At 48.3% G+C, this 26,705-nt stretch overlaps 1 protein-coding gene across 3 annotated transcripts in view; it reads right to left on the bottom strand.

Annotated features, from left to right (window-relative positions):
• Positions 1-26,705, bottom strand: part of phkb (phosphorylase kinase, beta) — a 408,331-nt gene that overhangs the window by 146,164 nt on the left and 235,462 nt on the right. For all 3 annotated transcript variants that reach the window (XM_038806656.1, XM_038806654.1, XM_038806655.1), the window contains 2 exons: positions 15,359-15,517; positions 9,738-9,832 (listed from right to left, as the gene is read on the bottom strand). In XM_038806656.1, coding sequence (XP_038662584.1) covers positions 9,738-9,832; positions 15,359-15,517 — 254 coding nt within the window. The remainder of the gene's footprint in view (positions 1-9,737; positions 9,833-15,358; positions 15,518-26,705) is intronic.

Here is a 26,705-nt window from a genome sequence, read left to right as displayed (position 1 = left end):
TACCTGGGGACAGGCTATTTTAGATTTGGTTTTGTGCAATGAAGAAAGATTAACAAGGGATCTTGTGGTTAAGGATCCCCTAGGTAGTAGTGACCACAATATGATAGAATTCCAGATATAGTTTGAGGGTGAACGCTGTAGGTTCAAACCAGTGCCTTCAACTTAAATAAGGGCAATTATAATGGTATGAGGAGGGAGTTGTCTAAGGTGAACTGGCTAAACAAGCCAAGATAACAGGTCAGTAGATGTGCAGTGGCAGATATTGAAACAGCTGGTCCATAATGCTCAGCAGAAGTCTATCCAAATCAAAAAGAGGGTTTCCACAAGAAAGAGACAAAATCCATGGTTAACAAAGGAGGTCAAGGATAATGTTAATTGAAAAGCAGGATATACAAAATGGCAGGGATAGTGGTAGACCAGGGGACTGGGAGGTTTTAGGCAAAAAATAAAAAAATGCATAAGAAGGGAAATAATGAAACTAGAGAGAAAACTTGTATGCAGTACAAAGATAAACAGTGAGAGTTTCTATGGATATATAAATAGGAAGCGGGAGGCTAAGGTAAATGTGGGACCTTTACTGAACGATGCTGATGGTTTATTAACAGCAAAGAAATTGCATATATGCTGAATACATTTTAGCATCAGTCTTCACCTTGGAAGACATTGTAAATATCTCTAAGATATCAGATAGGCTGATTTCAAATAACATGGTAGCACTTACAAAAATCCCAATCACAAGGAATAGAGTATTAAAGAAACTCAAAGGGTTAAAGGCACACAAGTCACTTGCACTCTATGAACTGCACGCTCGGGTTTTAATGGACTCATTGGTTAAAAATTTTCGTAACTCGCTAATTTCCAGGAGGGTGCGGGAAGATTGGAAAACAGCTAATGTAACTCCCTTGCTCAAAAAGAGAGAAAGGCAGAAGGCACGGAACTATAGGCCAATTAGTTTATCATCTAATATTGGCAAGACGCTGGAGTCAATAATCAAAGAGGAAACAGCCAATCATTTAGGAAAGCCAAATATAATTACACCTAGTCAACATGGTTTAATGAAAGGTAAATCATGTTTGACTAATTTGCTTGAATTCTTTGAGGATTTAACAAGGAGAGTAGAGGGAAATCGGTAGTTGTAGTATATTTAGTTTCGACAAGGTGTCGCCTCAGGGACTGGTGCATGAAGTAAAAGCCCATGAAATTGGAGGATGTGTGTTAGCATGGATTGAAAACTGGCTGTCACATAAAAGAGCATTGGAATAAAAGGGTTCTTTTCAGAGTGGAAGATGTAACTAGCAGAGTACCACAATTGCTCACTATTTATATTAATGACCTTCATGAAAGGGGAACAAAGGTATAATTGCCAGGACCCTCAGAAATAAAGGAGCGCAGCTGACATCTAGCAACCTCAGGAGCAGACATGCCAGTTTCCAGTTAGCATCCTGGAGGTCAAGTTTTACATCTAACAGACTTTAAGTTTTAGAGCCAATGCAGTGGAGAAACTTTTGTAAAGGGAGTTTGAATATATTCGCTGAACTAGGAAAACACATTTCCTGGACTTGATCATCAACCCTTTATTGTGTGGTAATTTAGACTGGATTTAATTTATAGATCCATTTAAGCTGGATGTTGTTCAGGGAACAGTGGTTAAAGAGCTCTTAAGGAGTTCAGGGATCATAGATATATTTTGGAACAAGGCTATGTTCTACATAAACTGTCTGTGTGCAGTGGTTCATATACTTAATTGTCTAAGAGTAGTGTAGTCTTGTTTGTGTGTATTTGCCTTTTCTATAATTTAATAAATAGCCGTTAATAATTGTTACACAGGGCAGCACGGTGGCGCGGTGGGTTAGCCCTGCTGCCTCACAGTGCCGAGGTCCCAGGTTCGATCCCAGCTCTGGTTCACTGTCCGTGTGGAGTTTGCACATTCTCCCCGTGTCTGCGTGGGTTTCGCCCCCACAATCCAAAGATGTGCAGGGTAGGTCAATTGGCCACACTAAATTGCCCCTTAATTGGAGAAAATGAATTGGGTATTCTAAATTTATTTTAAAAAATAATAAAATAAATAATTGTTACACGATGACTGGGTATCTTAGTCTCACTTGACTCCTCACACCATTCGAAAAACAAAATTATACACCCCACGAACTAGTGTTCCAAGTTGGGATATCCTCACAGACATCAGTGTAGCTTGTGACAATATGAACACAAGAGTGCCAAAAAATGGGAAAGTGTCTTTTCCATCTTTTCCTTATGAATAGCTCAAGACAATCAGGTTCTGAACAGGTAGCCATTTATGGGCTCACCCCTATCTCTTTAATCTCTTCCAATCACCAAAACCTCTGAGGTGTCTGCAATCATCCAAGTATGATCACTGGGGGAATCCTAATTGTATTTGCTCCACTGTTCCACGGTGGCTGTACCTTCAGCTGTCTAGGCACTAAATTCTAAGAACTCCCTCCTTGCACTTCTCTACCTTGGTTCCTCCTTGATGACATTGCTTAAATTTGACCACTTAGAGCACTTCTGGTCATCTAAGCAAATAATTCTTCACATGGTTTGGTGTCACATTTCATTTCATGCAGCTCCTATGAAGCACCTTGAGACATTTTATCATAGAAATATAATTGTTGATGTATGGAAGAGCCAAGCGATTATTAGGAAGAATGCCAGGTTTAGTATTGGCCGGTTGATTAGGCTATACGACTTGCCACTGTAAAGTTGGCCCATGTAATGGAAATTTTAAAAATAAGTTTTATAGTGCAATTACTTATGTGGAATGTCTCTGTACCAGTCTCTATGGAAAAGTGCTTGCAAATTTCACCTCAACAACAAGTGAAAGACGCTCATGGAATCCTTGTGTCTTAGACTGAGACTGTCAGCTCAAATCCCTCTGCTGCTCCCTTTGTGCAGTAAGCCAGGCCTAAAATCAGGTTTTCCCCACTGCCATTTCTTTCCGAGATTCCCATATGCCATCATGCCCATGAGACCGAATTCCTGCTCCCTGACCCAATTGCTGATATGATAACTTCCCTTTGTGGCTCTAAAACTAGCCTCTCAAGAAACAGAACCGTGACGCTCTCTGCTCTTTAAACCATTGTTTCAGTCCCAACATACCTCCCATGAAAAATCCTCTTGCTACTTCCCTCATCTGTGCTTTTTACCCTTCATAAATCCATGTTGAATGTTTATAATCAGATTTCTGTCCCTGCTAAAGAATTAAAATAGCATTAATCAAAGCTGCAAAGCACATTTTGTGTGACTGTGGCCATGTTGCACTATTCCTTTCAATCTCTGCACAGGTATGATATGGTTGACCACATCATTCTCTGTCAATGCCTCTCCCCAGTTGTCAATTTCAGTTGAATTATCCTCACTTGTTCCACTCTTAACTGATCATTGTCAGTGTTGACTGTATTTTAATGGAGTGTTTAATCCTATCTCGGTGGTGCTCCTATATTTAGAAGCAAACAGAATCTGAGAATTTGGATTTGGAAGTGCAATGCTGTAAAGTATATTTCTATAAATGAAAGCTTATTGACCTTATAAAAAATATGCTCCAGCTCCATCTTTCACCACCTAGCTTTCTGGAATAGAACATCTAGAACATTTAGGCTTGGGTTATTAAGTGGCAACATCCTGTTACAACACCGTGGGCTACTGCACGGTCAATTCCAGTCCCATTTGACCCGGAGTCACAACACAATTGAAATTAACTATTCATTCTTAGAAAATACCCAAGTCTTTGTCCTTTGGCTCCCCAATAACCACTGTCACCAAGTTTGTAAATTTAAACACTATAACAATAACTATAATTAAATAGGCAGCAAATACAACTAGTTAACTATTATCCAATTCCTAATCCCCCCTTCTTTGACTCGCCCCACCCTCTACACACACACAAGACAGACAAACACAGAGGGGAAAGAGGGGTGTAAAAAAGAATAATACGAAAAGTAAAAGATAAAAGTCTCTGTTTCAGATGGACATCTTCCAAAATGAGTATTTTGTCTTGGCCTTCAGTTGTGTGTTCTTGTTTTCAGACTGTAATGGTTTTCACTGTAGATTCATCAGGATCTCAAGACTTCTCTGCAGTCTCAGATACAGTAGGCAGGAAACCTTTTTTGGAAGGAGAGAGAGAGAGAGAGAGAGCAACTCACAGCTCCTCCTCTCAGCGTCCCAGAGCGTTCTCCCTGGGTTCTCTGTGAACACCCCACCTGGCAGAACCCAATCATTGTGTCACCAGGCAGAATATGGGGCTGGATTCTCTGCCCCGCAGTGCCACATTTCCGTTTCACCCCGCCAGTGGGATGCCAGCTGGTCACTGGGGTTTGCCATTGTGGGGCAGCCCAAAGCCGTCGGAAAACCCCTGGGCTGCCAGCAAAACGGAGCATCCCGACGGTGGAGAATCCAGCCCATGGTCCATGGCCAATCCATTGGCGACCAACCATCCAATCGAACTGAAACGCTACAATCTCTCTTCTGCTGAAAATCTAAATCTCCATAGCACAGTGTACTGTACTGTCTAGAAACATTTGAGTTCCTCACTTCCTTTGCTTAAAAGGTATATGTCCATTAAAGATCCATGGATCAAAAATTATAACAACAAAGTAAGTTAAATGGGAAGTAAGGGAATCATCAGAAAGGGCCCTTACAATCCACACCACACAACCCCACAGTGGCCACCTCCAACAAGAGAATATCTAACCATCTGCCATGACATTCAATCTTCACGCGCACGCATTCTCTCTGGCGCACACACAGATTCTCTCTCTCGCGCACACAGATTCTCTCTCACGCAGATGCACACTCTCTCACACGCGCGCATGCTCTCTCTCACGCGCACGCTCTCTCTCATACTCGCACTTGTTATGGGCCAGGGTTTAGAGAACCCCAAAATGGATCATGGAGTTCACCTGACCCACAACCTACAATAGATTGTGGTATGGGGAGCACACAGCCCACTCTACAAGTGGTACAGCAGAAACGGAAAAGTATTTTGTAAAGCAAAACAATGATTATTCTATGAACTCAAGTTAACCTTTTTAAAACATACAGTGAACATCTTAGCAACCATTAATTCAAATACAACCCCCAAAGACTACAACACTAAGTAAACCTTTAAGCTTTCCTTTTTAACATTCATAAGACTTAAAACACCTTTTACCAGAAGCACATCAGGTTAAGTCACTACTGTTCTTAGTTTTAAATCACCAGGATCGATTTACAGTCTTTAGATTACAGAGAGAGATTCATACACCTTCTGTCTGTGACTGCAGCTATCCAGCTCTGAAAACGAAACAAAAACACACCCTGCAGCCTGCTCAAAAACGAAAGTAAAAAGCTGACAGATAGCCCAACTCCACCCACTCTCTGACATCACTGCAGTAGTAAACACCCATTTCTTAAAGGTACTCTCACTACAGATATTTATATACACACCCATTTCTAAACACATTTCTTAAAGGTACTCTGACATGACACACTCTCTCTCACACTTGCGCTCTCTCTCACACACGCGCTCTCTCTCACACACGTGCTCTCTCACACACGTGCTCTCTCTCACACACGTGCTCTCTCTCACACACGTGCTCTCTCTCACACTCATGCTCTGTCCCACACTCACGCTCTCTCTCACACGTACCCACTCTCTCTCACACGTACCCGCACTCTCTCACACGTACCCGCTCTCTATCTCTCTCACACAGACGTGGGGTGGGATTCTCCCCCCGGAATTCTCCGTCTCACCAACCAGCTAATAGGGTTTCCCATTGTAGGCAGTCCATACTGTCGGGAAATCCCCGGGCTGCCGGAGCAACGGAGAATCCCGACAGTGGAGAACCCAGCCCATGCTCTTTCTTGCTCTCACTCACAGACACATATACTCTCTCTCTCAAGCACACGTTCTGTCGTACTCACACACACTCTTTCCCTCTCACTCACACACACTCTCACTTTCACCCAAACATACACCAAAAGCTACTCCTCCCACCATCAGGTAGCCACTCTTCCCTCCATGCCGACCAGCCCTGCAGCCAGTGTCTCTCCTCATGGCTCCTCCAGCAGGCAGCCACTTTTGCCACAGCAGCAGCAGCAGCCCCCCCCCCCCCCCCCCCGGCTGCCACTATTCACCTCCACCCTGACTCGTCATCTTGCCCAGCAATCACTCCTCCCCACCCTGCCCGGCAACCAATCTGCAATCCCCCCCCCCCCCCCCCCATCCTGCCAGCAGTTACTCTTTCCCTTAACCCCAACCACTCTCTCGCTCTCTCTTCCTCCTCCAAAACCCCCATCCCACCTGGCAACCATTCACTGTACCACCTCCCTTCCCCCCACAGTAGCCAGTTTTGCCCGCTCCCGCTCCCACTACCCAGTAGCCACTCTCCGTTCCCCATGCCTGTAGCCATTCTCTCTCTCTTTGTCTGTTTTCCCCTCTCCCTCCTTCCCCAGCAGAGTCACTGCTGCTGGTGTTAAGGTTTCATGACTGAAGGATGCAAACTGTTCATGGTTCCATCTGTCAGAGACTGCTTTTTGAGAAAAACAGTCTGGTACCAGAGCAGCAGATCCTTGAATAATCTTCGATTTCATTTGCTGGCATATTGAACACTGGGTTTGCGAGCCAAGATGGAGAGGGCACCTTTTATACATTTTTCTGTCAGGTTCCCAAACACAGGCAGGCTAATTGAAGGTTAGAGGTCTGTTGAGCAAGTTAGCTTGCTGTGCAAGGCTACAATCGAGGGGAGTTTGCAGAGGGAATAACGGTTGCAGGGGTGTGTAGAAGAGGATGTTGGGGATGCTAGGTGTGGCGATGATAGGGCCCACAATCAGGATGGTTTGAATGATGTTCAAGGTGATGGAAGCCCTGTAATGGGGGTCAGGCAGACAGATTGTAGTATGCTGCCGAGGGCAAACAGCTGAGGGGACCGGTTTATTGGGAAATTTGTAGGGCCTGCAAGGACCCGACCCACAAGCAGTGGTAAGCAGTTCTGTAAACCACCTCATGGATTCAGCCCTTCATTTATTCTTTCGGCTGCTGTTTTTCCCGAGATCTGGGATTCCCCGTCATCATGAGTTAAAAATAGAATGGCTATTAAAGACAAGTCGCTTAATTTAAAATTTAAATAAACAACATCTTCTGGCAGGCAGATTGGCTGCCAACCCCTTTGTTAAAACTGGAAGTAAGCAGCTACGTGGCAGGTTGGATTCCTGTTCAGGTTTTTGTATTTTGATCTCTGACCCCGACCCAATCCAGTCATTTTTGGGAGTCACAAGTCAGCCCATTTATTCCAGATTGCGGCAGAGGCATGACATACACTCTGACACTGACATACTGACAAGTATGATCTGACTTTATAATAGCCTCATCTGATTCAGCTGACTATTGCGAGAATGATTTGCTTTATAGAAACCTGCAACATGTTCCGAAGACTTCAAATTATTCATGAATGTCACCTTGTATATGATTTTTAAAATTTTAAAAACGTACAATCTGAAAGCTACATTATCCCTTCAGGCACTGCGGTATTTTTAGCAAACCAAGTATTTTTAATCACAACACTAGCACCTTCTGCCAAACGTTAGAGATAATTAGCAAGCTCATAGAACTGAGGATCATGTATTAACTGCATTCTTTTTGGTCATTTTAAAATGATGCAATTTCCATTGTGAAATCTGTTTGCAGAAGTATTAATGCCGTCTTCAAAGTGTTACTACTGCAGTATAAAAAAAAGCTAAACTAGCGTTAACACATATTGAGGCTCACTTTGTACATCCTACTGGCACTCTCCTGTTCATTTATTTTCCTGTTTTGTTTGCCTTTCCTTTGTCTTATTTCCCTAGAAGAGGAAGGAGGCAGCCTACACATTCTCTTTCTGTCCATGAAGAAATAATTCAAACGCAATGCAAGTAATTACAACCACAATTCCCCACTCCTCTAGCTCCACACCCTTGTACATCCCCTTCGTGCCTGTCTAGTGTATACCTTACCTTGTCCCTATTGCTTCAATGCAGTACTTTCTCTGTGGCTGCTGTCTGGCCGGTGGACGTTCAGTGGGGGAAGCTGCAAATGACCTTGGAGATCAACATGGATCATCTCTGGGTCATGAGGACAACTGCCAGAATACCGGGCATCAACCAAAATAATGCACTACCGGTATACATGGTCACACATATTTATAGCAGAGCTCACGTCCAACTCCTGCAAAGTGATTTATGGTATCTGCACTATGGGGAATTTTGCAAACTGAGCAAAGGCACCTGCTGTCACTCCACCTGCTGGTCTTTGGAAAGAGAACAAAAAACGAAAAGTAGTTTGCTATTGTTGACTAGAGAGCTTCAGTAACTTCCCTAACACAACAGTGGGTGGTAAACTGCAAGATGTGGCAAGTATTTCTAGCTTCTGCCTGGAAGGGCCTGGATACATAAAAGCTCATTGATATGACAGTTTCGAAACCACTGGAAATGCGGCCTTTATCCTGCTCTGAGGTTGAAATTTGTGACTGACCTCAACTGAGGACATTTTTTTTTGTTTTTTTTCAAAAAGACTTGACACATGGGTGCATGTGTCAAAGATATGGGTATGCAGTTCACAGGGCGGAAAAGTGGTGGGCTCTGGATTATGGTACTTTATGGCTAGGAATTGGGCAGCACGTAAGACACTTGCTTATAAGATTGACCGGTACTGCTGCAATCAGGAGATTATCAAAGGCATGACCTGAACAAAAAAATCATGTGGCACATCAAATGACATGATTTTCCCAAACTGGAAATTGTACCTGTTCATAGTATATATTCAGTTAAAAGGTAATATAATATCACATATAACATCAGTTCTGAAAATCCACAAAAAAGTAGTTCTGAACAACAGGGTTTTCTGAAAGCTGTCAGCTTAAGCTCAGAGATGGAACTCTTGCCTGAGTCAAGGTTATAGATTCAAGACCCATTCTAGAGATTTGAACACATAATCTGGCCTAATACTTTAATGCACTACTTAAGAAGCTTCCACTGCATTATTAAATGTACCGTCTGTCATAGGAGACATCACTTTGAGGCACCATCTTCTTAGCGCTGTTCGTTGGAACTTGCAGTGCACAAATTGGCTGCTATGTTTCTTACATTGTAACAGTGACCACAGAAAGCATTTAATGGGCTGTCAAGCACTTTGCAACACTGCAAGGCTGTGAAAGCCATGTGTAATGTAAACTCTAACTTTCTTTTACTTTATTGTAAAATGTCCAGTCCAGAACAATGCTCTCAAGAGCTTTTGAACCTACTGTGCTAGATTAGATTTACTGTGACACCAAAGAGGTTGTCCATTATTTAGTCACAATTATATGAATATCTTATGTATCCTATTACTTATTAGTATTTGGTTACAATATGATCAAATGAGCACCATATGCATTCCATAAACACATTTATTCACGCAAGCTGGCTATCCAAAATAAAATAACTCTGGATATGATTGACCATCGCATTACATAGCAAGCTAGTTCAAAAATAACAGTGCCTAGTAATATTTCTCGTAGTTACACATTAAGTACAATTTAACAGGTGTCACTAATATGCCATTTTGCCAAACTATTAAACACAATAGCAGTAGTATAGTAATGGTCAGAACACTGCTTTGTAGAAAGCTGACAATTTTTTCAAATCTTACATTTTAGATTTTGTTTTCCTTCCTAGCTTTTCAGTTGGATTAATTTTTTAAAGATGGCTTAATTGTCTTTAAGACTAACCTGATTTGAATACCTCATGCTGATATTTCTCTGTTCCTTTGAAGGAACATAACGCCTAGCAGGGTCTAAGTCCTTCGGGCTAATCAGTTCATCAACTATAATGGATAAGATATAAGAAAATAATTAGATGTTAACTAACATTAGTTATATTAGCTAGAATATTATATCATACTCATAGAATCATAGAATTTACAGTGCAGAAGGAGGCCATTCGGCCACTCATCCATTAAATCATCATCCATTGATTTGTTGTGTTGAGAATAGCCAACTAGTCAGCCAACTAGAATAGTCAGAGAACCTAACTTGTCGATATTCAGAAATACTGAAGGTGAGAAAAAATGAAAAAATGAAATGAAAATTGCTTATTGTCACGAGTCGGCTTCAATGAAGTTACTGTGAAAAGCCCCTAGTCGCCACATTCCGGCACCTGTCCAGGGAGGCTGGTACGCGAATCGAACCGTGCTGCTGGCCTGCTTGGTCTGCTTTAAAAGCCAGTGATTTAGCCGAGTGAGCTAAACCAGCCCAGCTAAACCAGAAGTGACGGTGACTACCTTGAGACCAGACAATGAGCATTAACAAATTAATTGGCCAGAGTGGGCATCACAGAATTCTGATCTTACCTTTGGGTGACAGCTGCACATGCACTTTCCAATAGCTTCACTGGATAATAATCAAAAATGGCAAATGTGATTGATTATTCCTCCCCTCTTTTCCAGAGCAGAGAGACTACGATCTACATTGCACATACTGTCTCTCTGGGTGAAGCAAATTAATTCAACACACAGGGGATTGAACTCTGCAACATCTGGGCCTGTGTTTCTCAGTTTCATAATGGATAGTGCATTCCACAGCAAAGCAGTCCAGCATGTGGTGTGCATCTGCTGTTTTTAAAAGTTACAAAAGTTTTAAAAGGCACATTAATTAGGAAGATGCCATAATGATTTCCGGTCAGTAAGTTCTTAACATTCATCATTGGAGTTTGTCAGATAAATCAAATCCTTTTTGGACCAACATTAAAACAATTAATACAGAGAAAACTAGAAACACTCAGCAGGTTTGGCAGGATCTGTTGAGAGAAAAAAAGAGTTCAGGTTTCAGGTCAATAACCCTTTTACCAGAATGAATTAAGGAAGGTTATCAACTACCTGAAACATTACCTCTTTTCCTCTCTCCACAGATGTTGCCCGAATTGGAGTATTTATGGCATTTTCTGTTATACTTCCAATTTCCAGCATCTGCAGCATTGAGCTTACTAAATGATGCAAAGTTCGTGCATTAAATTCAACTGCTGGTCGAGCAACTGAGAGGCTTACTGGTTGGGATACGAGTTGGATGCATTCAGAAGGGTGAGGTAAGGGTCCGTAACATCCTCAGAGTGGCAATCTCTGGTGGACTGCCACTCTGGATGAACTTACCCTTGCTGTAATTACAAATCCTCTGTCTCGCCCAACCTTTCGCACACAAGTTGGGCGAGAGAGGTGCAGCGAAGCTCATCCTCCAGCTGCATCGGCTTGGAAAAACTGGGGGGGGCACAGAGTTAAGACATGTTCCCGTCTTATGGCTCTAGCTGCTGTAAAGGCGGTATTTAAAGGGACAATTTAAAGGGAGCAGGTAAGTTTCAACGGTAAGTGGTTCAGGCAATCAGAGGGAGACCGGGGTGGGGGGGAAACCAGAGGGGGCGGATCAAACAGGAGATGGCAAGATATCCCGGACAGATGGGGCCAGCTGGTGGAGGGAGGTGCTGGGTCTAGTGTTTTAAATAGTTACTCTGGAGTTAAAGCAATTTGCTTGCTCTAACTCTTTCAGAGTAACTATTGGGTTCAAACTGATATCTGATTTAAATCACTTCTGTCAGATGGTTCCCAGCCTAGCGCAACTGTTCAGGCGGTAGTTAACACTTCTGGGCAATTGACAGGTAAACCATTATGTAGGCATGACCTAGGGGAATTCCCCAAAGCATAACCTTAAATGCAATGCTGGGGAACCAGGAAGTTATGGGCCAACAAATGCACCAAGGCCTGAAAGTATAGAGAATCATAATAATAATCTTTATTGTCACAAGTAGGCTTATATTAACACTGCAATGAAGTTAGTGTAAAACCCCTAGGAACCACATTCCAGCGCCACATTCCGGTACAGAGGGAGAATTCAGAATATCCAATTCACCTAACAGCACGTCTTTTGGGACTTGTGGGAGGAAACCAGAGCACTCAGAGGAAACCCACGCAGACACGGGGAGAACGTGCAGAATCCACACAGACAGAATTCAGTAGGTGTGATATTTGTTTATTTATTTGGTTGAATTATTGGAGACTGTGAGTGCCCTAGAATTCAACAATTGTTTAGCTACATCGATTGCTGTGGATAATAGTAATTTACTTCCTTCATAGTCAGTAAAGCCTTGTTTACATGCAACATGAGAGCTCATAAAATGGTCCACAAATAACCCTGGCGAAAGTCACAATTGGCATCCACTATGCCTGTGGTGCATTATTCCTCATTGTCCTCTTGAAACTTGTGCAGCTTTGATACAGGGCGGTATTCTACCCCCCCCCCCCCCGGTGGGAGAATCGCCGGGCGCCACGCGAATCGCGGCGGGCCGCTCGGAGAATCGCCGCAAACGGCGACCGCCGATTCTCCGGCCGGGATGGTTGAGCAGCTGCTCCGACAAGACAGGGTCCCGCCGGCGCCGTCCACCCCTGGTCGCTGCCGGCAGGAACTTTGCGGGATAGCTCGGGGGGCGGTTTGTGGCGGGGGCGGGGGGGGGGGGGGGGTTGGGGCTCTTTCACCGGGAGGTGGGGGGGGGCCTCCGAAGGGGTCTGGCCGGCTATCGGGGCCCACCAATCGGCGGGCCGGCCTCTCCCCCCCCCCGGACCTACATTCCGCCGTGGCCGGCCCCTGAATACCCACGCCATATTGCGTCGGGGCCGGCACGCGTAAGAAGTTCCCCGTGCATGTGCAGGATGGCGCAGCCCAACTGCAGATGCGCAGGATTGAGCTGCCCCAACTGCGCATGCGCGGGTTGGCGCGGCGCCCATTTGGTACCGCGTAAGGACAATGGGGTGGCGTGATCCGCTCCAGCGCCTTGTTGGCCCCCTGTGGGGGCCAGAATAGGTCGTGCCCGGGCCCTGTTCGCGCCGCCGTGAAACGCGATGGCGCGGGCACTTGGTCAGGGAGCGGAGAATCGCCCCCACAATCTATCACATCCCTATTCTCTGCTTACATTTAAGATCACAGTCAGAACATGTTGAGCAATGACTTCTCTTTCCAAACCCACAAAATTGCCTCAAAAGTGCCCATATAATCACTCATTGTTTTCCTTCTCTTTCTCATCTACTTACTACCCCTGGTAACATTATCCAGAAATAATTGGATCAGGTTCCACATAGTGATGACCCTGCCTCTATCTCTCCATGACCTCTTTCAAACCATTCCTCTAACAGACTGATTATCTAACATTCAGTTTTGGATCAGCTGCCAGTTCCTCTGACTAAACACTTGAAAGATCAAGCCTTTGCTTTTCCTTTTAGCCTCCACTGACTCCATTCCACTAACAGTGACTCACTCAGACGGAGCAAATATGTTTGCAACATTCATAACAGCATCATTCTTGAGCTGAGTTTTCAACTCTACACCCCCTCCATCACAAATAGCACATACTTCAATCGTAGCATTACTGTTGTCTGCTCTCACTTCAATATTGACAGCTGATGAAGGAGCTGTGCTCCTCAAGCTCGTGATTCAAAATAAACTTGTTGGACTTTAACCTGGTGGTGTAAGACTTCTTACTGTTCAATACTGTCACCTCTAGGCATGGTCATTTTAATGCATTCCCTTCTCACCTCCAATCCATCACTCTTTGTGAACCTCAGTTCATCCAAAACACTTCTGGTTGTATTCTGTCCTGCACCAATTCCTGTTAACTCACCACTCCTGTTCTGGTCGATTTATATTGGCTCTGCACACCGAATATCTCAAATTTCAGATTCTTATCCTTGTGTTTAAAACGTCCATGACCTTAACACCTTTGTTCTTCTGCCCCTGGCCTCTTGTACTTCCCTCTCATTTTGTCCCATTAACAGAAGCTGTATTTTCAGTTGCCTAGGTCAAGTGTTCTTGAATTCTGCTCACAATGCTTTGAGATGTTGGTCATGACACACATCAACTCCATACTCCCAGAATGCCTTGATCCACTGCAATTCGCATACCGCCACAACTGGTCCACAGCCGAAGTCATCTCTCTGGCCCTATACTCATCCCTGGAGCATCTCGACAACAAGGATTCTTTCCTACAACAGACTCCTATTCATTGACTACAGGTCTGCCTTCAACACCATAATCCCAGCCAACTCATACCAAAATTCCAAAATCTAGGACTTAGCTCCTCCCTCTGCAACTGGATCCTCAACTTCCTGACCCAGAGACCACAATTAGTAAGGATAAATAACAAACCTCCTCCACGATAGTCCTCAATACTGGGGCCCTGCAAGGCTGCATACTTAGCCCCCTACTATATTCCTTATACACACATGACTGTGTGGCAAAATTTGGTTCCAACTCCATCTACAAGTTTGCTGATGACATGACTGTAGTGGGTCGGATCTCAAACAATGATAAGTCAGAGTACAGGAGGGAGACAGAGAACCTAGTGGCATGCTGTAACGACAACAATCTCCCTCAATGTCAGCAAAATAAAGGACCTGGCCATTGACGTCGTACGCACCCCTGTCTTCATCAATGGTGCCGGAGATGGTTGACAGATTCAAATTCCTAGATGAGCACATCACCAACAATCTGTCCTGGTCCACCCATGTCAACTCTATGACCAAGAAAGCACAACAGCGCCTATATTTCCTCAGAAAACTAAGAAAATTCAGCATGTTCTCACACCAATTTTTACAGTTGAATCATAGAAAGCATCCTATCTGGCTGCATCACAGCCTGGTATGGCAACTGTTCAGCCCAAGACCTTAAGAGACTACAGAGAATCGTGAACACAGCCCAGTCCATCATGCAAACCCACCTCCCATCCATTTACTCTGTCCACACCTCCCATTGCCTTGGGAAAGTGGGCAGCATAATCAAAGACCCCTCCCACTCGGGTTATTCACTCTTCCACACTAATAGATTCAAAAATAGCTTCTTCCCCGCTGTTACCAGACTCTTAAATGACCCTCTTTTGGACTGAACTAATCTCTTCACACATCCTCTCTACTGTTGTCGCCGTACACTCCATATGCTTCACCCGATGTCTATGTATTTATATTGTGTATTTGTCGTATGTCCTATGTTTGTTATGTACGGAACGATCTGCCTGGATAGTGTGCAGAACAATACTTTTTACTGTACCTCGGTACACGTGACAATGAACCTAAATCAAATCAAACTCTTCTCCCTCCCTCCTCCTAATTCAGATCTTCTTTACCAATATTCCTCTTGCACTATGTTTTTAATTTTCTTTCTAATCTCTGCTGCTGCTTTGGCTGTGATAATTTTTCCTTATTCTTCTGTAAATCACTTTGGAATATTTTTTTCCACATTAAAGGAGCCATATAAATATATGTAGGTGTTGTTTCTGGCTTGTAATTTAATTGGTTTAACTAAAAAAATATTTTACTCACCAAGCAGCTTTGCAATTATATATAAGGCCTGTCCCCATAAGAAAAGATTTCCGTCACGTCCAGAGTTGCTTGGAAAACGCTTTAGGCTGCCAGGTGCTGCCCTTTCTAATTCAATAAAATCAGCCGGCACATAATAGTACTTTGGTACAATGGCAAAGCCTGTAGGGTTAAGGAATAGATAAAGATTAAGCATATGCACCACAAAGCTCATTAATATAATGAAACTGAAAAACAAACTTATTTACATGCAAAATATAAAGTAGTTAAACTTATCTTTAAGATTCTCTCAAGTAGTGGTGTGAGGCAAGATGCAAATTCAGTTTTATATTTCTTTTGTTCTTCTTACCTGTCATTCAACTAACAATTGTGTGGAACTTAATTACAATTTTACAATAAAATAACACTCTGGTAACTGTTAAATTTAGAGTTTCAAATTCAGTTCTTTAAATTTTCTTAGCGTAATGTATTATCTGGAGTACATTTTAGATTATGATCTGTAATATTGCAAGATTAACAATTGGCAGGATTGACAATTAATCTATTTCACAATTAGTTGCTTGGTAGTACGGAACTGAGTGTTGCCGAGAAAAAAGAGACATGCTGTCAAAACGTTCCACCATGCACACATCATGGTAGACTCAAGAATATCAAATTTCAAAGGGAACAAGAATTTATACTGCATAAAAAACAGGGTGCAAGTGGAATCTGATTGTTCGAGGTGTTGCCATGGAGAATGCACTGGGGATCAGTTACCCCAAAGCTTTTGTTTAAATTCAAAAATGGAAAGTCGACTGATTGATTGAGATGTGCCATGAGGGAATACACCAGTGGCCCCAAGTTATTGTTTAATTGAAAAGCGCAATGCTTTGGACAAATTATTGTTCCCTCGGAAATTTGGTACTCTTTCATTTGTCCTGATGAGGGCAAGACAAAAATCTTTGACAGCATTACTCTTTTTCTTGAGCAATACTTTGCAATTATGATGTACTGCTTCTCCTATTAAATTGAAGGAACATAAGAAATGAGGACTTCTGGTGGCGGCCATGGAATGAGTGGTCACACACAAGATGGCTCCGGCCTGGGAACGGACAATCTGGCCCTTTCTGCCTGTTTTACGGGGGTGTTGTAGGTGAAGGAAGTACTCCCAGTACAGAACAAAATATTCTTCTTCGGTGGGTGGTGCCGAGGAGTTATCAAACTGGGCGCATTATCAAAAGGGGCGCGTCGAATAAGGGTCATTCTTCGGACCATGAGGTCACGTGTGGCGCAGCAGAGGAAAAGATGGTGGAGGGACCTATGGCGTCATTGCCCATCCAGTGGTCGACGGAGCAATTGGTCAAATTCGTGAAGCCTAGGCTAGCAGCCACATAGGATTTGGCGAGAGCGGCAGAGCTGATTCGTGCTGCCCTAGAGAGTGGAACAGAGGTTGGAAACATAGAATGTTATGCTCCAGAAGGTGGAGGAGACGGTGGCTGACCACAAGGATAGGATTGCCTCTTTGGGGCAGAAATGTCGATGATGGCGGAGGGGCAGAAGAAGTTGCAGGAGAAGATTGTGACTTGGAAATTGCTCTTGAGAGACAGAACTTGAGGATTATGGGGCTACTGGAATGTTTTGAGGGTACGAATGCCATGGAATATGTGGTGAGGAAGTTTGGAAAGTTGATGGAGGAGAGGGTCTTTGACCGCCCTCCAGATATCGATCAGGCCCATCGTTCATTGAGGAGGCGGCTGAGAACTGGGGACTTGCCGCAGGCAATCATCCTATGGCTGCATCGGTATTTGGACAAGGAAAGGATCCTAAGCTGGGCAAAGGAGACCCGGGAATGTACCTGGGAAGGGCATACAGTCCGCATCTATCCAGACCTGGGCGTGAATGTGGCCAACAGAAGGGCTAGGTTCAACAAGGCCAAGTCTGTCCTCTTCGGGGGCAAGGTGCGGTTTGGGGTGCTATACCCGGCATGCTTGTGGGTGGCACATGGGGGAAAGGAGCACTGCTTTGACACGCCAGAGATGGCAAGTAACTTTTTAAGAGACCATGGACTGGGGGAATTTTGAGCACTTGGGATTTTGGGTGGGTTCATCTGCAAGGACGAATTGTTACCAACTTTGTATTGTCAATGCGTAACAATAGAGTTTTGTGATGTTTGCCGCCTTGCGTGTGGAGTATAGGTATGGGGGGCTTGGCATGTATGGGATATGGTGGTAAGTGCGGAGGCGGGGGAGGGGGTGGAGAGGAGTAGGGGGGTGTAGAAACTCAGGGCTATGAAGCGGTAGCGTGGGCTATAAGGGTTTTTTTGTCAGAAGGGAAGTGCATTCTTTTTTTTTTTTTATAAATGTTTTTATTCAGTTTTCGTATTTTATATTGAACAAATTACAAATTGTTAGGAGAGAGAAAAAAAAACAAACAAAAACAAACACGCAAAAATTAACATACATATTTACAGGTAAGCATCTTCGTAGTAGTAACTGCGCCCCCCCCCCCCCCCCCCCCCCCCCTCAACATGTTTATTTAGCTTGGTTTTGGGCCTTAGCTAGCCATCGAACCCCCGTAACGAACCTGTAGCCCCCCCCCCCCTCCCGCTACCTTCCCCCGACTATTCTTCCTCTTGTACATTGGCCACAAATAGGTCCCGGAACAGTTGCATGAATGGCTCCCACGTTCTGTGGAAGCCGTCGTCCGACCCTCGGATGGCAAATTTGATTTTCTCCATTTGGAGAGATTCCGAGAGGTCGGACAGCCAGTCCGCAGCTCTGGGCGGTGCTGCCGACCGCCAGCCAAACAGGATTCTACGGCGGGCGATCAGGGAGGCAAAGGCAAGGGCATCCGCCCTCCTCCCCAGGAATAGATCTGGCTGTTCTGAAACCCCGAAGACCGCCACTATCGGGCATGGCTCCACCCTCACTCCCACCACTTTGGACATTACCTCGAAGAAGGCTGTCCAGTACTCCACGAGTCTGGGGCAGGACCAGAACATGTGGGCGTGGTTGGCCGGGCCTCTTTGGCACCGTTCACATCTGTCTTCCACCTCCGGGAAGAACCTACTCATACGGGTTCTTGTTAAGTGGGCTCTATGTACCACTTTTAGTTGCGTCAGGCTGAGCCTTGCGCACGTGGAGGTGGAGTTGACCCTATGCAGTGCTTCGCTCCAGAGTCCCCACCCGATCTCCATCCCCAGGTCGTCCTCCCATTTCCTCCTTGTTGCGTCCAGTACGGTGTCGTCCCTATCTACCAGTCGGTCATACATGTCACTACAGTTCCCTTTCTCTAGGATACTTGCGTCCAGTAGGTCTTCCAGTAGTGTCTGTCGTGGCGGTTGTGGGTACGTCCTTGTCTCCTTTCGTAGGAAGTTTTTGAGCTGCAGGTACCGTAGCTCGTTCTCCCCAGCTAGCTGAAATTTCTCTGTCAGTTCGTCCAGTGTTGCGATCCTGTCGTCCGTGTATAGGTCCCTGACTGTCAGTGTCCCCCCGTCCTGCCTCCACCTTTTGAAGGTGGCGTCGGTCAGTGCTGGTTTGAACCTATGGTTGTTGCAGATGGGAGCCCTGTTCGACATTTTGGTCAGGCCAAGTTGCTGCCGCAGTTGGTTCCAGGATTGGAGGGTGGCTGTCACCACTGGGCTGCTGGAGTGTTTTTTGGGTGGGGATGGGAGTGCTGCCGTGGCGAGGGCCCGGAGGGAGGTTCCCATGCAGGAGGCCTCCTCCGCACGCACCCACTCAGCTTCTGGCTCCTGGATCCATCCCCTTACTCGCTCGGCTGTTGCTGCCCAGTGGTAGAATTGTAGATTCGGGAGGGCTAACCCTCCCCTGGTTTTTGTTTTTTGTAAGACCTTCTTTGGGATCCTAGCATTTTTACCCCCCCATACGAACGCCATGATGAGTTTGTCCAGCGCTTTGAAAAAGGCCTTGGGGATGTAGATCGGAATGGATCTAAACAGGAAGAGGAACCTGGGCAGTACGTTCATTTTGATCGTCTGAACTCTCCCCGCGAGGGAGAGCGGGAGTGTGTTCCATCTTTGCAGGTCCTTTTTAACTTCCTCCGTCAGGCTGGTGAGGTTCCATTTGTGGATCCCTTTCCAGTCATGGGCTATTTGGATCCCCAGGTAGCGGAATTTATGTCGGGCTTGTTTGAACGGCAGCCCCTTTAGTGCTGCCCCCCCCCCCCCCCCTTGCGGGTGTAATGGGAAGATCTCACTTTTGCTCATGTTGAGTTTGTAGCCCGAGAAGGCTCCAAACTCTTTCAGGAGCGCGATGATTCCGTCCATGCTGCTTTGTGGGTCCGAGATATAGAGGAGCAGATCATCCGCATAGAGTGAGACTCTGTGCTCTCTACCTCCCCTTCGGATCCCCCTCCAATTTTTTGCTGCCCTGAGTGCGATTGCTAGCGGTTCGATTGCTAGTGCGAACAGCAGCGGGGACAGTGGGCATCCTTGTCTGGTGCCCCTGTGCAGCTGGAAGTATTGGGAGTTGGTATTGTTGGTCTGTACACTCGCCATGGGAGCGTTGTACAGGAGCTTTACCCAAGCGGTGAACCCTGTTCCAAGCCCGAACCGCTCCAGTACCTCTATGAGGTATTTCCATTCGACTCTGTCGAAGGCCTTTTCTGCGTCCAGGGAGACGATCACCTCTTGTGTTCTCTCCCCGGAGGGGGTCATTATCACGTTCAGCAGGCGCCTGATGTTCGCGGTCAGCTGTCTACCTTTGACAAAGCCCGTCTGGTCCTCTGTGACCACCTCAGGTACACAGTCTTCTAGCCTTTTGGCTAGGATTTTGGCCAGTATTTTGGCGTCTGCATTCAGCAGAGATATGGGTCTGTATGACCCACATTCCGTTGGGTCTTTGTCTTTCTTAGGTATCAGCGAGATTGAGGCCTGTGCTAACGTGGGTGGCAACGTGCCCCTAGCTAGCGAGTCTGTGAACATCTCCCGCATGTGCGGGGCCAGCGCTGTCGCAAATTTTTTGTAGAAGTCCGCTGGGAATCCGTCCGGTCCCGGCGCCTTCCCCGCCTGCATGGAGCTAATGCTGTCCATGATCTCTCCCAGTGCTAGTGGTGCTTCCAGATCCCGTTTTCTGCCCTCTCCCACAACTGGTATGTTCAGTCCGTCAAGAAACCGGTTCATCCCAGCCTTCCCCGTTGGGGGCTCTGAGGTGTACAGCTCTTGGTAGAAGGCCTTGAAGGTTTTGTTAATCTTCTCTGGTTCTGTTTCCAACGTGCCTCTGGTATCTCTGATTTGCGCAATTTCTCTGCTGGCTGCCTGCTTTCTCAGCTGGTGGGCCAACAGGCGGCTGGCTTTGTCTCCGTGTTCGTATAGGGCCCCGCGTGCCTGGCGGAGTTGGTGTACTGCTTTCCTGGTGGAGAGCAGGTCAAAGTTCCTTTGTAATTCTTTTCTCTCCGCCAGGAGTTCTACAGTCGGGGCCTCGGAGTATTTATGGTCTACCTCCAGTATGGAGTCGACCAGCTTCTGCCTAGCCACCCTTTCCTCCCTATCTCTTTGCGCTTTGTAGGCTATGATTTCCCCTCTTAGTACGGCCTTAAGCGCTTCCCAGAACGTGGAGGGTGAGACCTCCCCGTTTTGGTTGATCTCAGTGTACTCCGCTATGGCCTGCGCTATCCTTTCGCTGAAGGCCTTGTCAGCTAGTAAGGCACCGTCCAACCTCCATTTGGGGCGCTGGGCCCTTCCCGTCTCTAGCCGCACATCCATGTAGTGTGGAGCGTGGTCTGATATCACAATTGCGGAGTATTCCACCTTGTCTATCTCTGGAAGCACCGTTTTCCCCACCACAAAGAAGTCAATTCTGGTGTACACGTTGTGTACTGGGGAGAAGAAAGAGAATTCTTTCTCCCCCGGGTGGGCGAATCTCCAGGGGTCTACTGCTCCCATCTGCTCCATATAGTGGCTGAGTTCCCTTGCCATGTTTGAGGTTTTCCCCGTTCTGGGGTTTGATCTGTCCGTCGTTGGGTCCTGTACACAGTTGAAGTCCCCCCCCATGATTAGTCGGTGCGTCGCTATGTCCGGGATTTCTGCCATGGTCTTTTGGATGAAGCTCGTGTCGTCCCAGTTGGGCGCGTACACGTTAACTAGAACTACCGGCGCCCCATCCAGGGCCCCGCTGACCATGACATACCGTCCCCCTGGGTCCGTAACCGTCTTTGTCGCCCTAAACATTGTCCTCTTGCCAATCAGGATCGCCACCCCCCCTGGCCCTTGCCCCATAACAGGAATGATAGGTTTGTCCCACCCAGCCCTTTCTTACCCGCAGTTGGTCCCGCTCCCTCAAGTGCGTCTCTTGGAGGAAGACTATGTCGGCCCTCATGTTTCTAAGGTGGGTGAGGACTCTAGATCTCTTCACTGGGCCGTTAAGTCCCCTTACGTTCCAGGTGACTATTCTGGTGGGGGGCTTCTGCCCCCTTGCTCCTGTGGGGTTAACCATATTTGTCCGGTGGACGCGCCCCTGCCCTCTGGGGTTTCCCTATGTTAGGGGGCCGTCCAGGATGTCCACTATCACTGCTCTCCCCATGCGGTCGGGTCCCTGCGCTCCGGGGTTCCCCCTTGTCCCGGGGACACCCGCCATGGCCGTCCACTTTGTGTCCGCCACGCGGGTAGTCCCCTGCACTCCGGGGGGCCCCTTCACCCACAGACCGTACTGGGTGGGTGCTTGCAGCAGTTCCCTGTTTCGAGCCCTTGTCTGTGGCACTTTGTGGCCCTATTCCCTTACTGGCCTCTTTTGTCCCTTCGTCCCTGCGTTTCCCCTCCCTGGTCTCTCGCCCCCCGGGTGCCCCCCCCCCCCCCGCTCTATCCCTTTCGGGGATACCCCTGTGTACCCCTCCATTGCCCCTCTCTCCCCCATTCCTGTCCCCATTTGCTCTCCCACCTTTGATGGGTGATCCCCCCCCTCCCCTGCCTGGCGCCTTCCCCCCTGTTGGGGGTGCGCTGCGGCCCTGCTCTGTTGCGCGCCCCCTTCGCTAGCTTTCCTGCTAGCACGGTGGCTCCCCTCTCGGAGGTTGCTGTCCCGCTTCCCCTCTCCCCTCTCCAGTACTCCCGTTCCCTCGTGCCGGGGCCTGGCCTCCCACCTGGAGCGGGCCCTAGGGCATTGGGTTGTTTTCCGTTCTGGGTGTTTCTGCCAGGGGGGAGGGGGCTGGCTTTGCCTCGCCCCTCCCCACCCCCCCGTCGGCATGACGTGTCTCCTTGCCATGGGCCCCTCGTCCCTACTTCCCATGGCGTTTTTCCAGCCCGTGCTCCTCGACGAATCTATTCGCCTCGGCAGGGGCTGTAAAGAAATATTCCTTGTGTTGGTATGTGACCCAGAGTTTTGCTGGGTACAGCATACCAAAACGTACTTTGTTCTTATAGAGAGCTGCTTTCGCTCTGTTGAACTCCGCCCGTCTCTTAGCTATGTCCGCTCCAAAATCCTCGTAGATTCGGATGGCGTGCCCGTCCCAATTGCAGGCTCTATTCTCCTTGGCCCAGCGCAGGATTGTCTCCCTATCCCGGTACCGGTGCAGTCTGGCTATAACTGCTCTCGGTTTTTCCCCTTCCTTGGGCTTCGGGCGCAGTGACCGATGAGCTCTGTCCATTTCCGGTGGGGTGGGAAAAGTTTCCCGCCCCACTAAGGAGCCCAGCATCGCAGCCACGAATGTTGTGGGATTTCTACCCTCTATCCCCTCTGGCAGGCCCACTATCTTGATATTTTGCCTTCTCGAGCTGATCTCCTGGTCGTCTACCCTGCCCTTCAGGCTCCCCTGTGTTGCACTCAGTTTCACCATTCCCCTCTCCAGGGATATGACCCGGTCGCTCGCGTCAGTCGCTGCCTTCTCCAGCTCTTTAATGGTTGCCCCCTGGGCTTCCAGTATCTTCCCTTGGGCTTCCAGTATCTTCCCTTGGGCATCCACTTTCTTCTCCAATCTGGTCAGAACCTGCTGCACCCCTGACATGGCCCTGGTCACTGCTGCCTGTGCTGCGGCCTCTGCGTCTGCTTTTAACTCTGCCTTGAATGCCTGCAGCTGCTCCCTCACCACCTCGGCAAAGGCTTCCTTCCAATTCACGCCCCCCTCTAACCCCAGGGGAGAGGTTGCCCGCCCGTCCAGCTCTTCTGGATGCGGCGAAGCATCCTTCCCGCCGCTTCGCGTGTTGACTCGTTCGCCCGAGCTGGCTTTCCCTTTGCCCAGTCTACTTCCGGTGCCCCCTTTCTCTTGGCTCCTTTCTGGCACTTTTTTCTCCCCCTTCCCCTTCATCTTTTCTTCTCTCCTTGTTCTTCTTTTTCCCCCTTTTCCGCACCCTATTTTATTTTATTTATTATTATATATCTATATATGTATATATATATATATATTTTTTTTTTTTTAATTTATTTCCCCTACCCCTTTTCTCTTTACCAGTTTTCTTTTGGGAAGAACAGAAATACAAATCTCTTTTTTCTTTTTTCCCCACTCAACCAGGAGAGAGAGTCCCTTTGTCTTTGCCACGTGGTGGTCACAGCAGTTGGGGGGGGGGGGGGGAGGGGCGAGTGGGCCGGTGGTCGCTGCTGGTTGGGGGGGGGGGTCCCCGCTGCTGGCTGGGGGGGGGGGGGGTTGTGTCCCCGCTGCTGGCTGGGGGGGGGGGGGGTTGTGTCCCCGCTGCTGGCTGGGGGGGGGGGGGGTTGTGTCCCCGCTGCTGGCTGGGGGGGGGGGGGGGTTGTGTCCCCGCTGCTGGCTGGGGGGGGGGGGGGGGGTCCCCGCTGCTGGCTGGGGGGGGGGGGGGGTCCCCGCTGCTGGCTGGGGGGGGGGGGGGGGAGAAGAGGGGCCGCCGCCGCCGCACCGCTCCTGGCCCGCGTGGGGGGGGGGGGGGGGGGGGGGGAGAGAAGAGGGGCCGCCGCCGCCGCACCGCTCCTGGCCCACGTGGGGGGGGGGGGGGGGGAGAGAAGAGGGGCCGCCGCCGCCGCACCGCTCCTGGCCCGCGTGGGGGGGGGGGGGGGGGGGGAAGAGAAGAGGGGCCGCCGCCGCCGCACCGCTCCTGGCCCGCGTGGGGGGGGGGGGGGGGGGGGGGGGGGGGAGAGAAGAGGGGCCGCCGCCGCCGCACCGCTCCTGGCCCGCGTGGGGGGGGGGGGGGAGGGAGAGGGGATGGACCTGCTGCTGTTGGGCCCCCCTGTCGCCGCTCCGGCTCCTCCGCTCCCGCTCCGGCTCCTCGGCTCCGGCTCCTCGGCTCCGGCTCCTCGGCTCCCGCTCCGGCTCCTCGGCTCCGGCTCCTCGGCTCCTCCGCTCCGGCTCCTCGGCTCCTCCGCCCCGGCTCCTCGGCTCCCCGGCTCCTCGGCTCCTCGGCTCCCCGGCTCCTCCGCTCCGGCTCCTCGGCTCCCGCTCCGGCTCCTCCGCCGGCGCTCCTCCTCCGCCGTCCGGCCTGTCGGGGGGGGGGGGGGGGGGGGGGGGCGCTGTTCCTCCTGCTGTCCACCGCTTGCGGGAGCCCCTCTCCCTGCGACCTCCTCGCTCGCCGCCCGGAAGTCAAGTGCTGTCCGCAATCGGGAAGTGCATTCTTAACTTCGGATGGGGGTCACCTGGCTATCAGAGATACTAGTTGACGGAAGTAGGAGGGGTAGAGCCACTACTGGCTACTTGGTGGGGGGAGGGGATTTGTTTTTTCTATTTTTCTTTGGTTTGTTTGTTCTTTGTTTGGGTTGGGAGAGGGGATAGGGCAGGGTGGGTTGCTGACATAGAAGGTTTCTTTATGGAGTAGTTGGTTGACAGGGAGTGTCAGCGGTCATCTTGGGAGGATTCAGGAGGTGGGCAAGGCAGGGTCCTGGAGCAGTCCATTCGGATTTGGATATGTCTGTTCGGGGTGGGGATGGTTTGGAGCCCACACCCCTCACCAGAGTGGTCTCATGGAAGGTGAGGGGACTGAATGGGCCACTCAAGAGGTCTCGGGTATTCACCCATTATGGTGAATGTATTATACTAATAATCCACCAGTGTATTTGTATCTGTGCTGTTGCACTTGTATTTGTATCTGTGCTATGCTGTTGCCCTTGTGGGCTTCTCCTATGGGCCATTGTATGGCATTATCCATGGGGGAACATGTTGGGGCATGTATGGGCTCCGCCCATGGCTCCTCCCCTTGAAGGGAGGTATAAAGAGCATTGGTTCAGTCGCAGACAGGCACTGTTCTAAGTTGATTAAAGCCACGGTTCACTTCTACTCATGTCTCGAGTGAATTGATGGTCGCATCACCCATTTAAAAAGTTTGTGGGTAGACGTGGTTTTTATGAGAACTCACCTGAGGGATAAAGATCAAACGAGGCTGAGGAACAAGGGTGGGACAAGTGTTTCATTCGGGGCTGGATAGAAAAGCGAAGAGACAGCAGTGTTGATTAGTAAGAGGGTGACTTTCTCAGCGAGTAACATAGTAGGGGACTCAGGGGATAGGTATCTGATTGTGACTGGAAGGCTAGAGGGAGCGCCCGTGGTGTTAGTGAATGTCTCCTATCGGGCTCTGAGCCAGAATTTACAGTGCAGAAGGAGGCCATTCAGCCCATTGAGTCTGCATCGACCCTTGGAAAGCGCGTCCTACCCAAACCCACACTTCCACTCTATTCCCGCAATTCAGTAACCCCACATATCCTTTTGTTTGGATATTAAGGGAAGTTTAGCATGGCCAATCCACCTAACCTACACATCTATGGGCAGTTGATGGAAGGGGAGAGTGCCTCATTGGAGGATGTAAAGAGGAAGTGGGAGGAGGAGCTGGGTGGGATATTTGATTGGTCGGTTAGGAGTGAGGCCCTGTGGAGGTGGAGGGTAAATGCAACTTCCTCCTGTATGAGATTAAGTTTAGTTCAATTTAAAGTGGTGCATAGAGTGCACATGAGAAAGTTGCGTATGAGTTGTTTTTTCCTGGGAGGTAGAGGATAGATGTAGGCGGTGTTTAAGGGGACCAGCGAACCATACTCGCATGTTTTGGTCCTGCCCGAAATTGGTGGAGTTTTGGGAGTCCTTCTCTGGGACTATGTCAGAGATTTTGGCAGTGAAGTTGGCTCAGAGCTCGTGAGTGGCGATATTCAGTGGATTCCGGAATTCGGTGGATTCCGGAATTCAGGTGGGGAGAGAGGCTGATATGTGGACCTTTGTCTCCCTGATATCTCGGATCTTGCTCAAGTGGTGGGCTCTGGAGTCGCACAAGACAGCGGGGTGGGTGAGTGACTTGGTGGAATTCTTGCTTCTGGAAAAGATAAAGTTTGCCATTCGAGGGTCGGAGGAGGGGGTTCCTTTCGAGATGGAGGTTGTTCATTTCCTTATTTAACGTCAGCAGGTGGGGGGGGGGGTTGACTTTGCTTTTTGTTTTGTGTTATGGTAATTGTTTTACTTTATAACTACAAAATGAGGCATG

This window comes from Scyliorhinus canicula, chromosome 9 (assembly GCF_902713615.1).
Source record: "Scyliorhinus canicula chromosome 9, sScyCan1.1, whole genome shotgun sequence".
In the NCBI taxonomy this organism is placed as follows: domain Eukaryota; kingdom Metazoa; phylum Chordata; class Chondrichthyes; order Carcharhiniformes; family Scyliorhinidae; genus Scyliorhinus; species Scyliorhinus canicula.
Note: the sequence above shows the minus strand (reverse complement) of the source record. Positions and strands in the feature narration are given on the sequence as shown.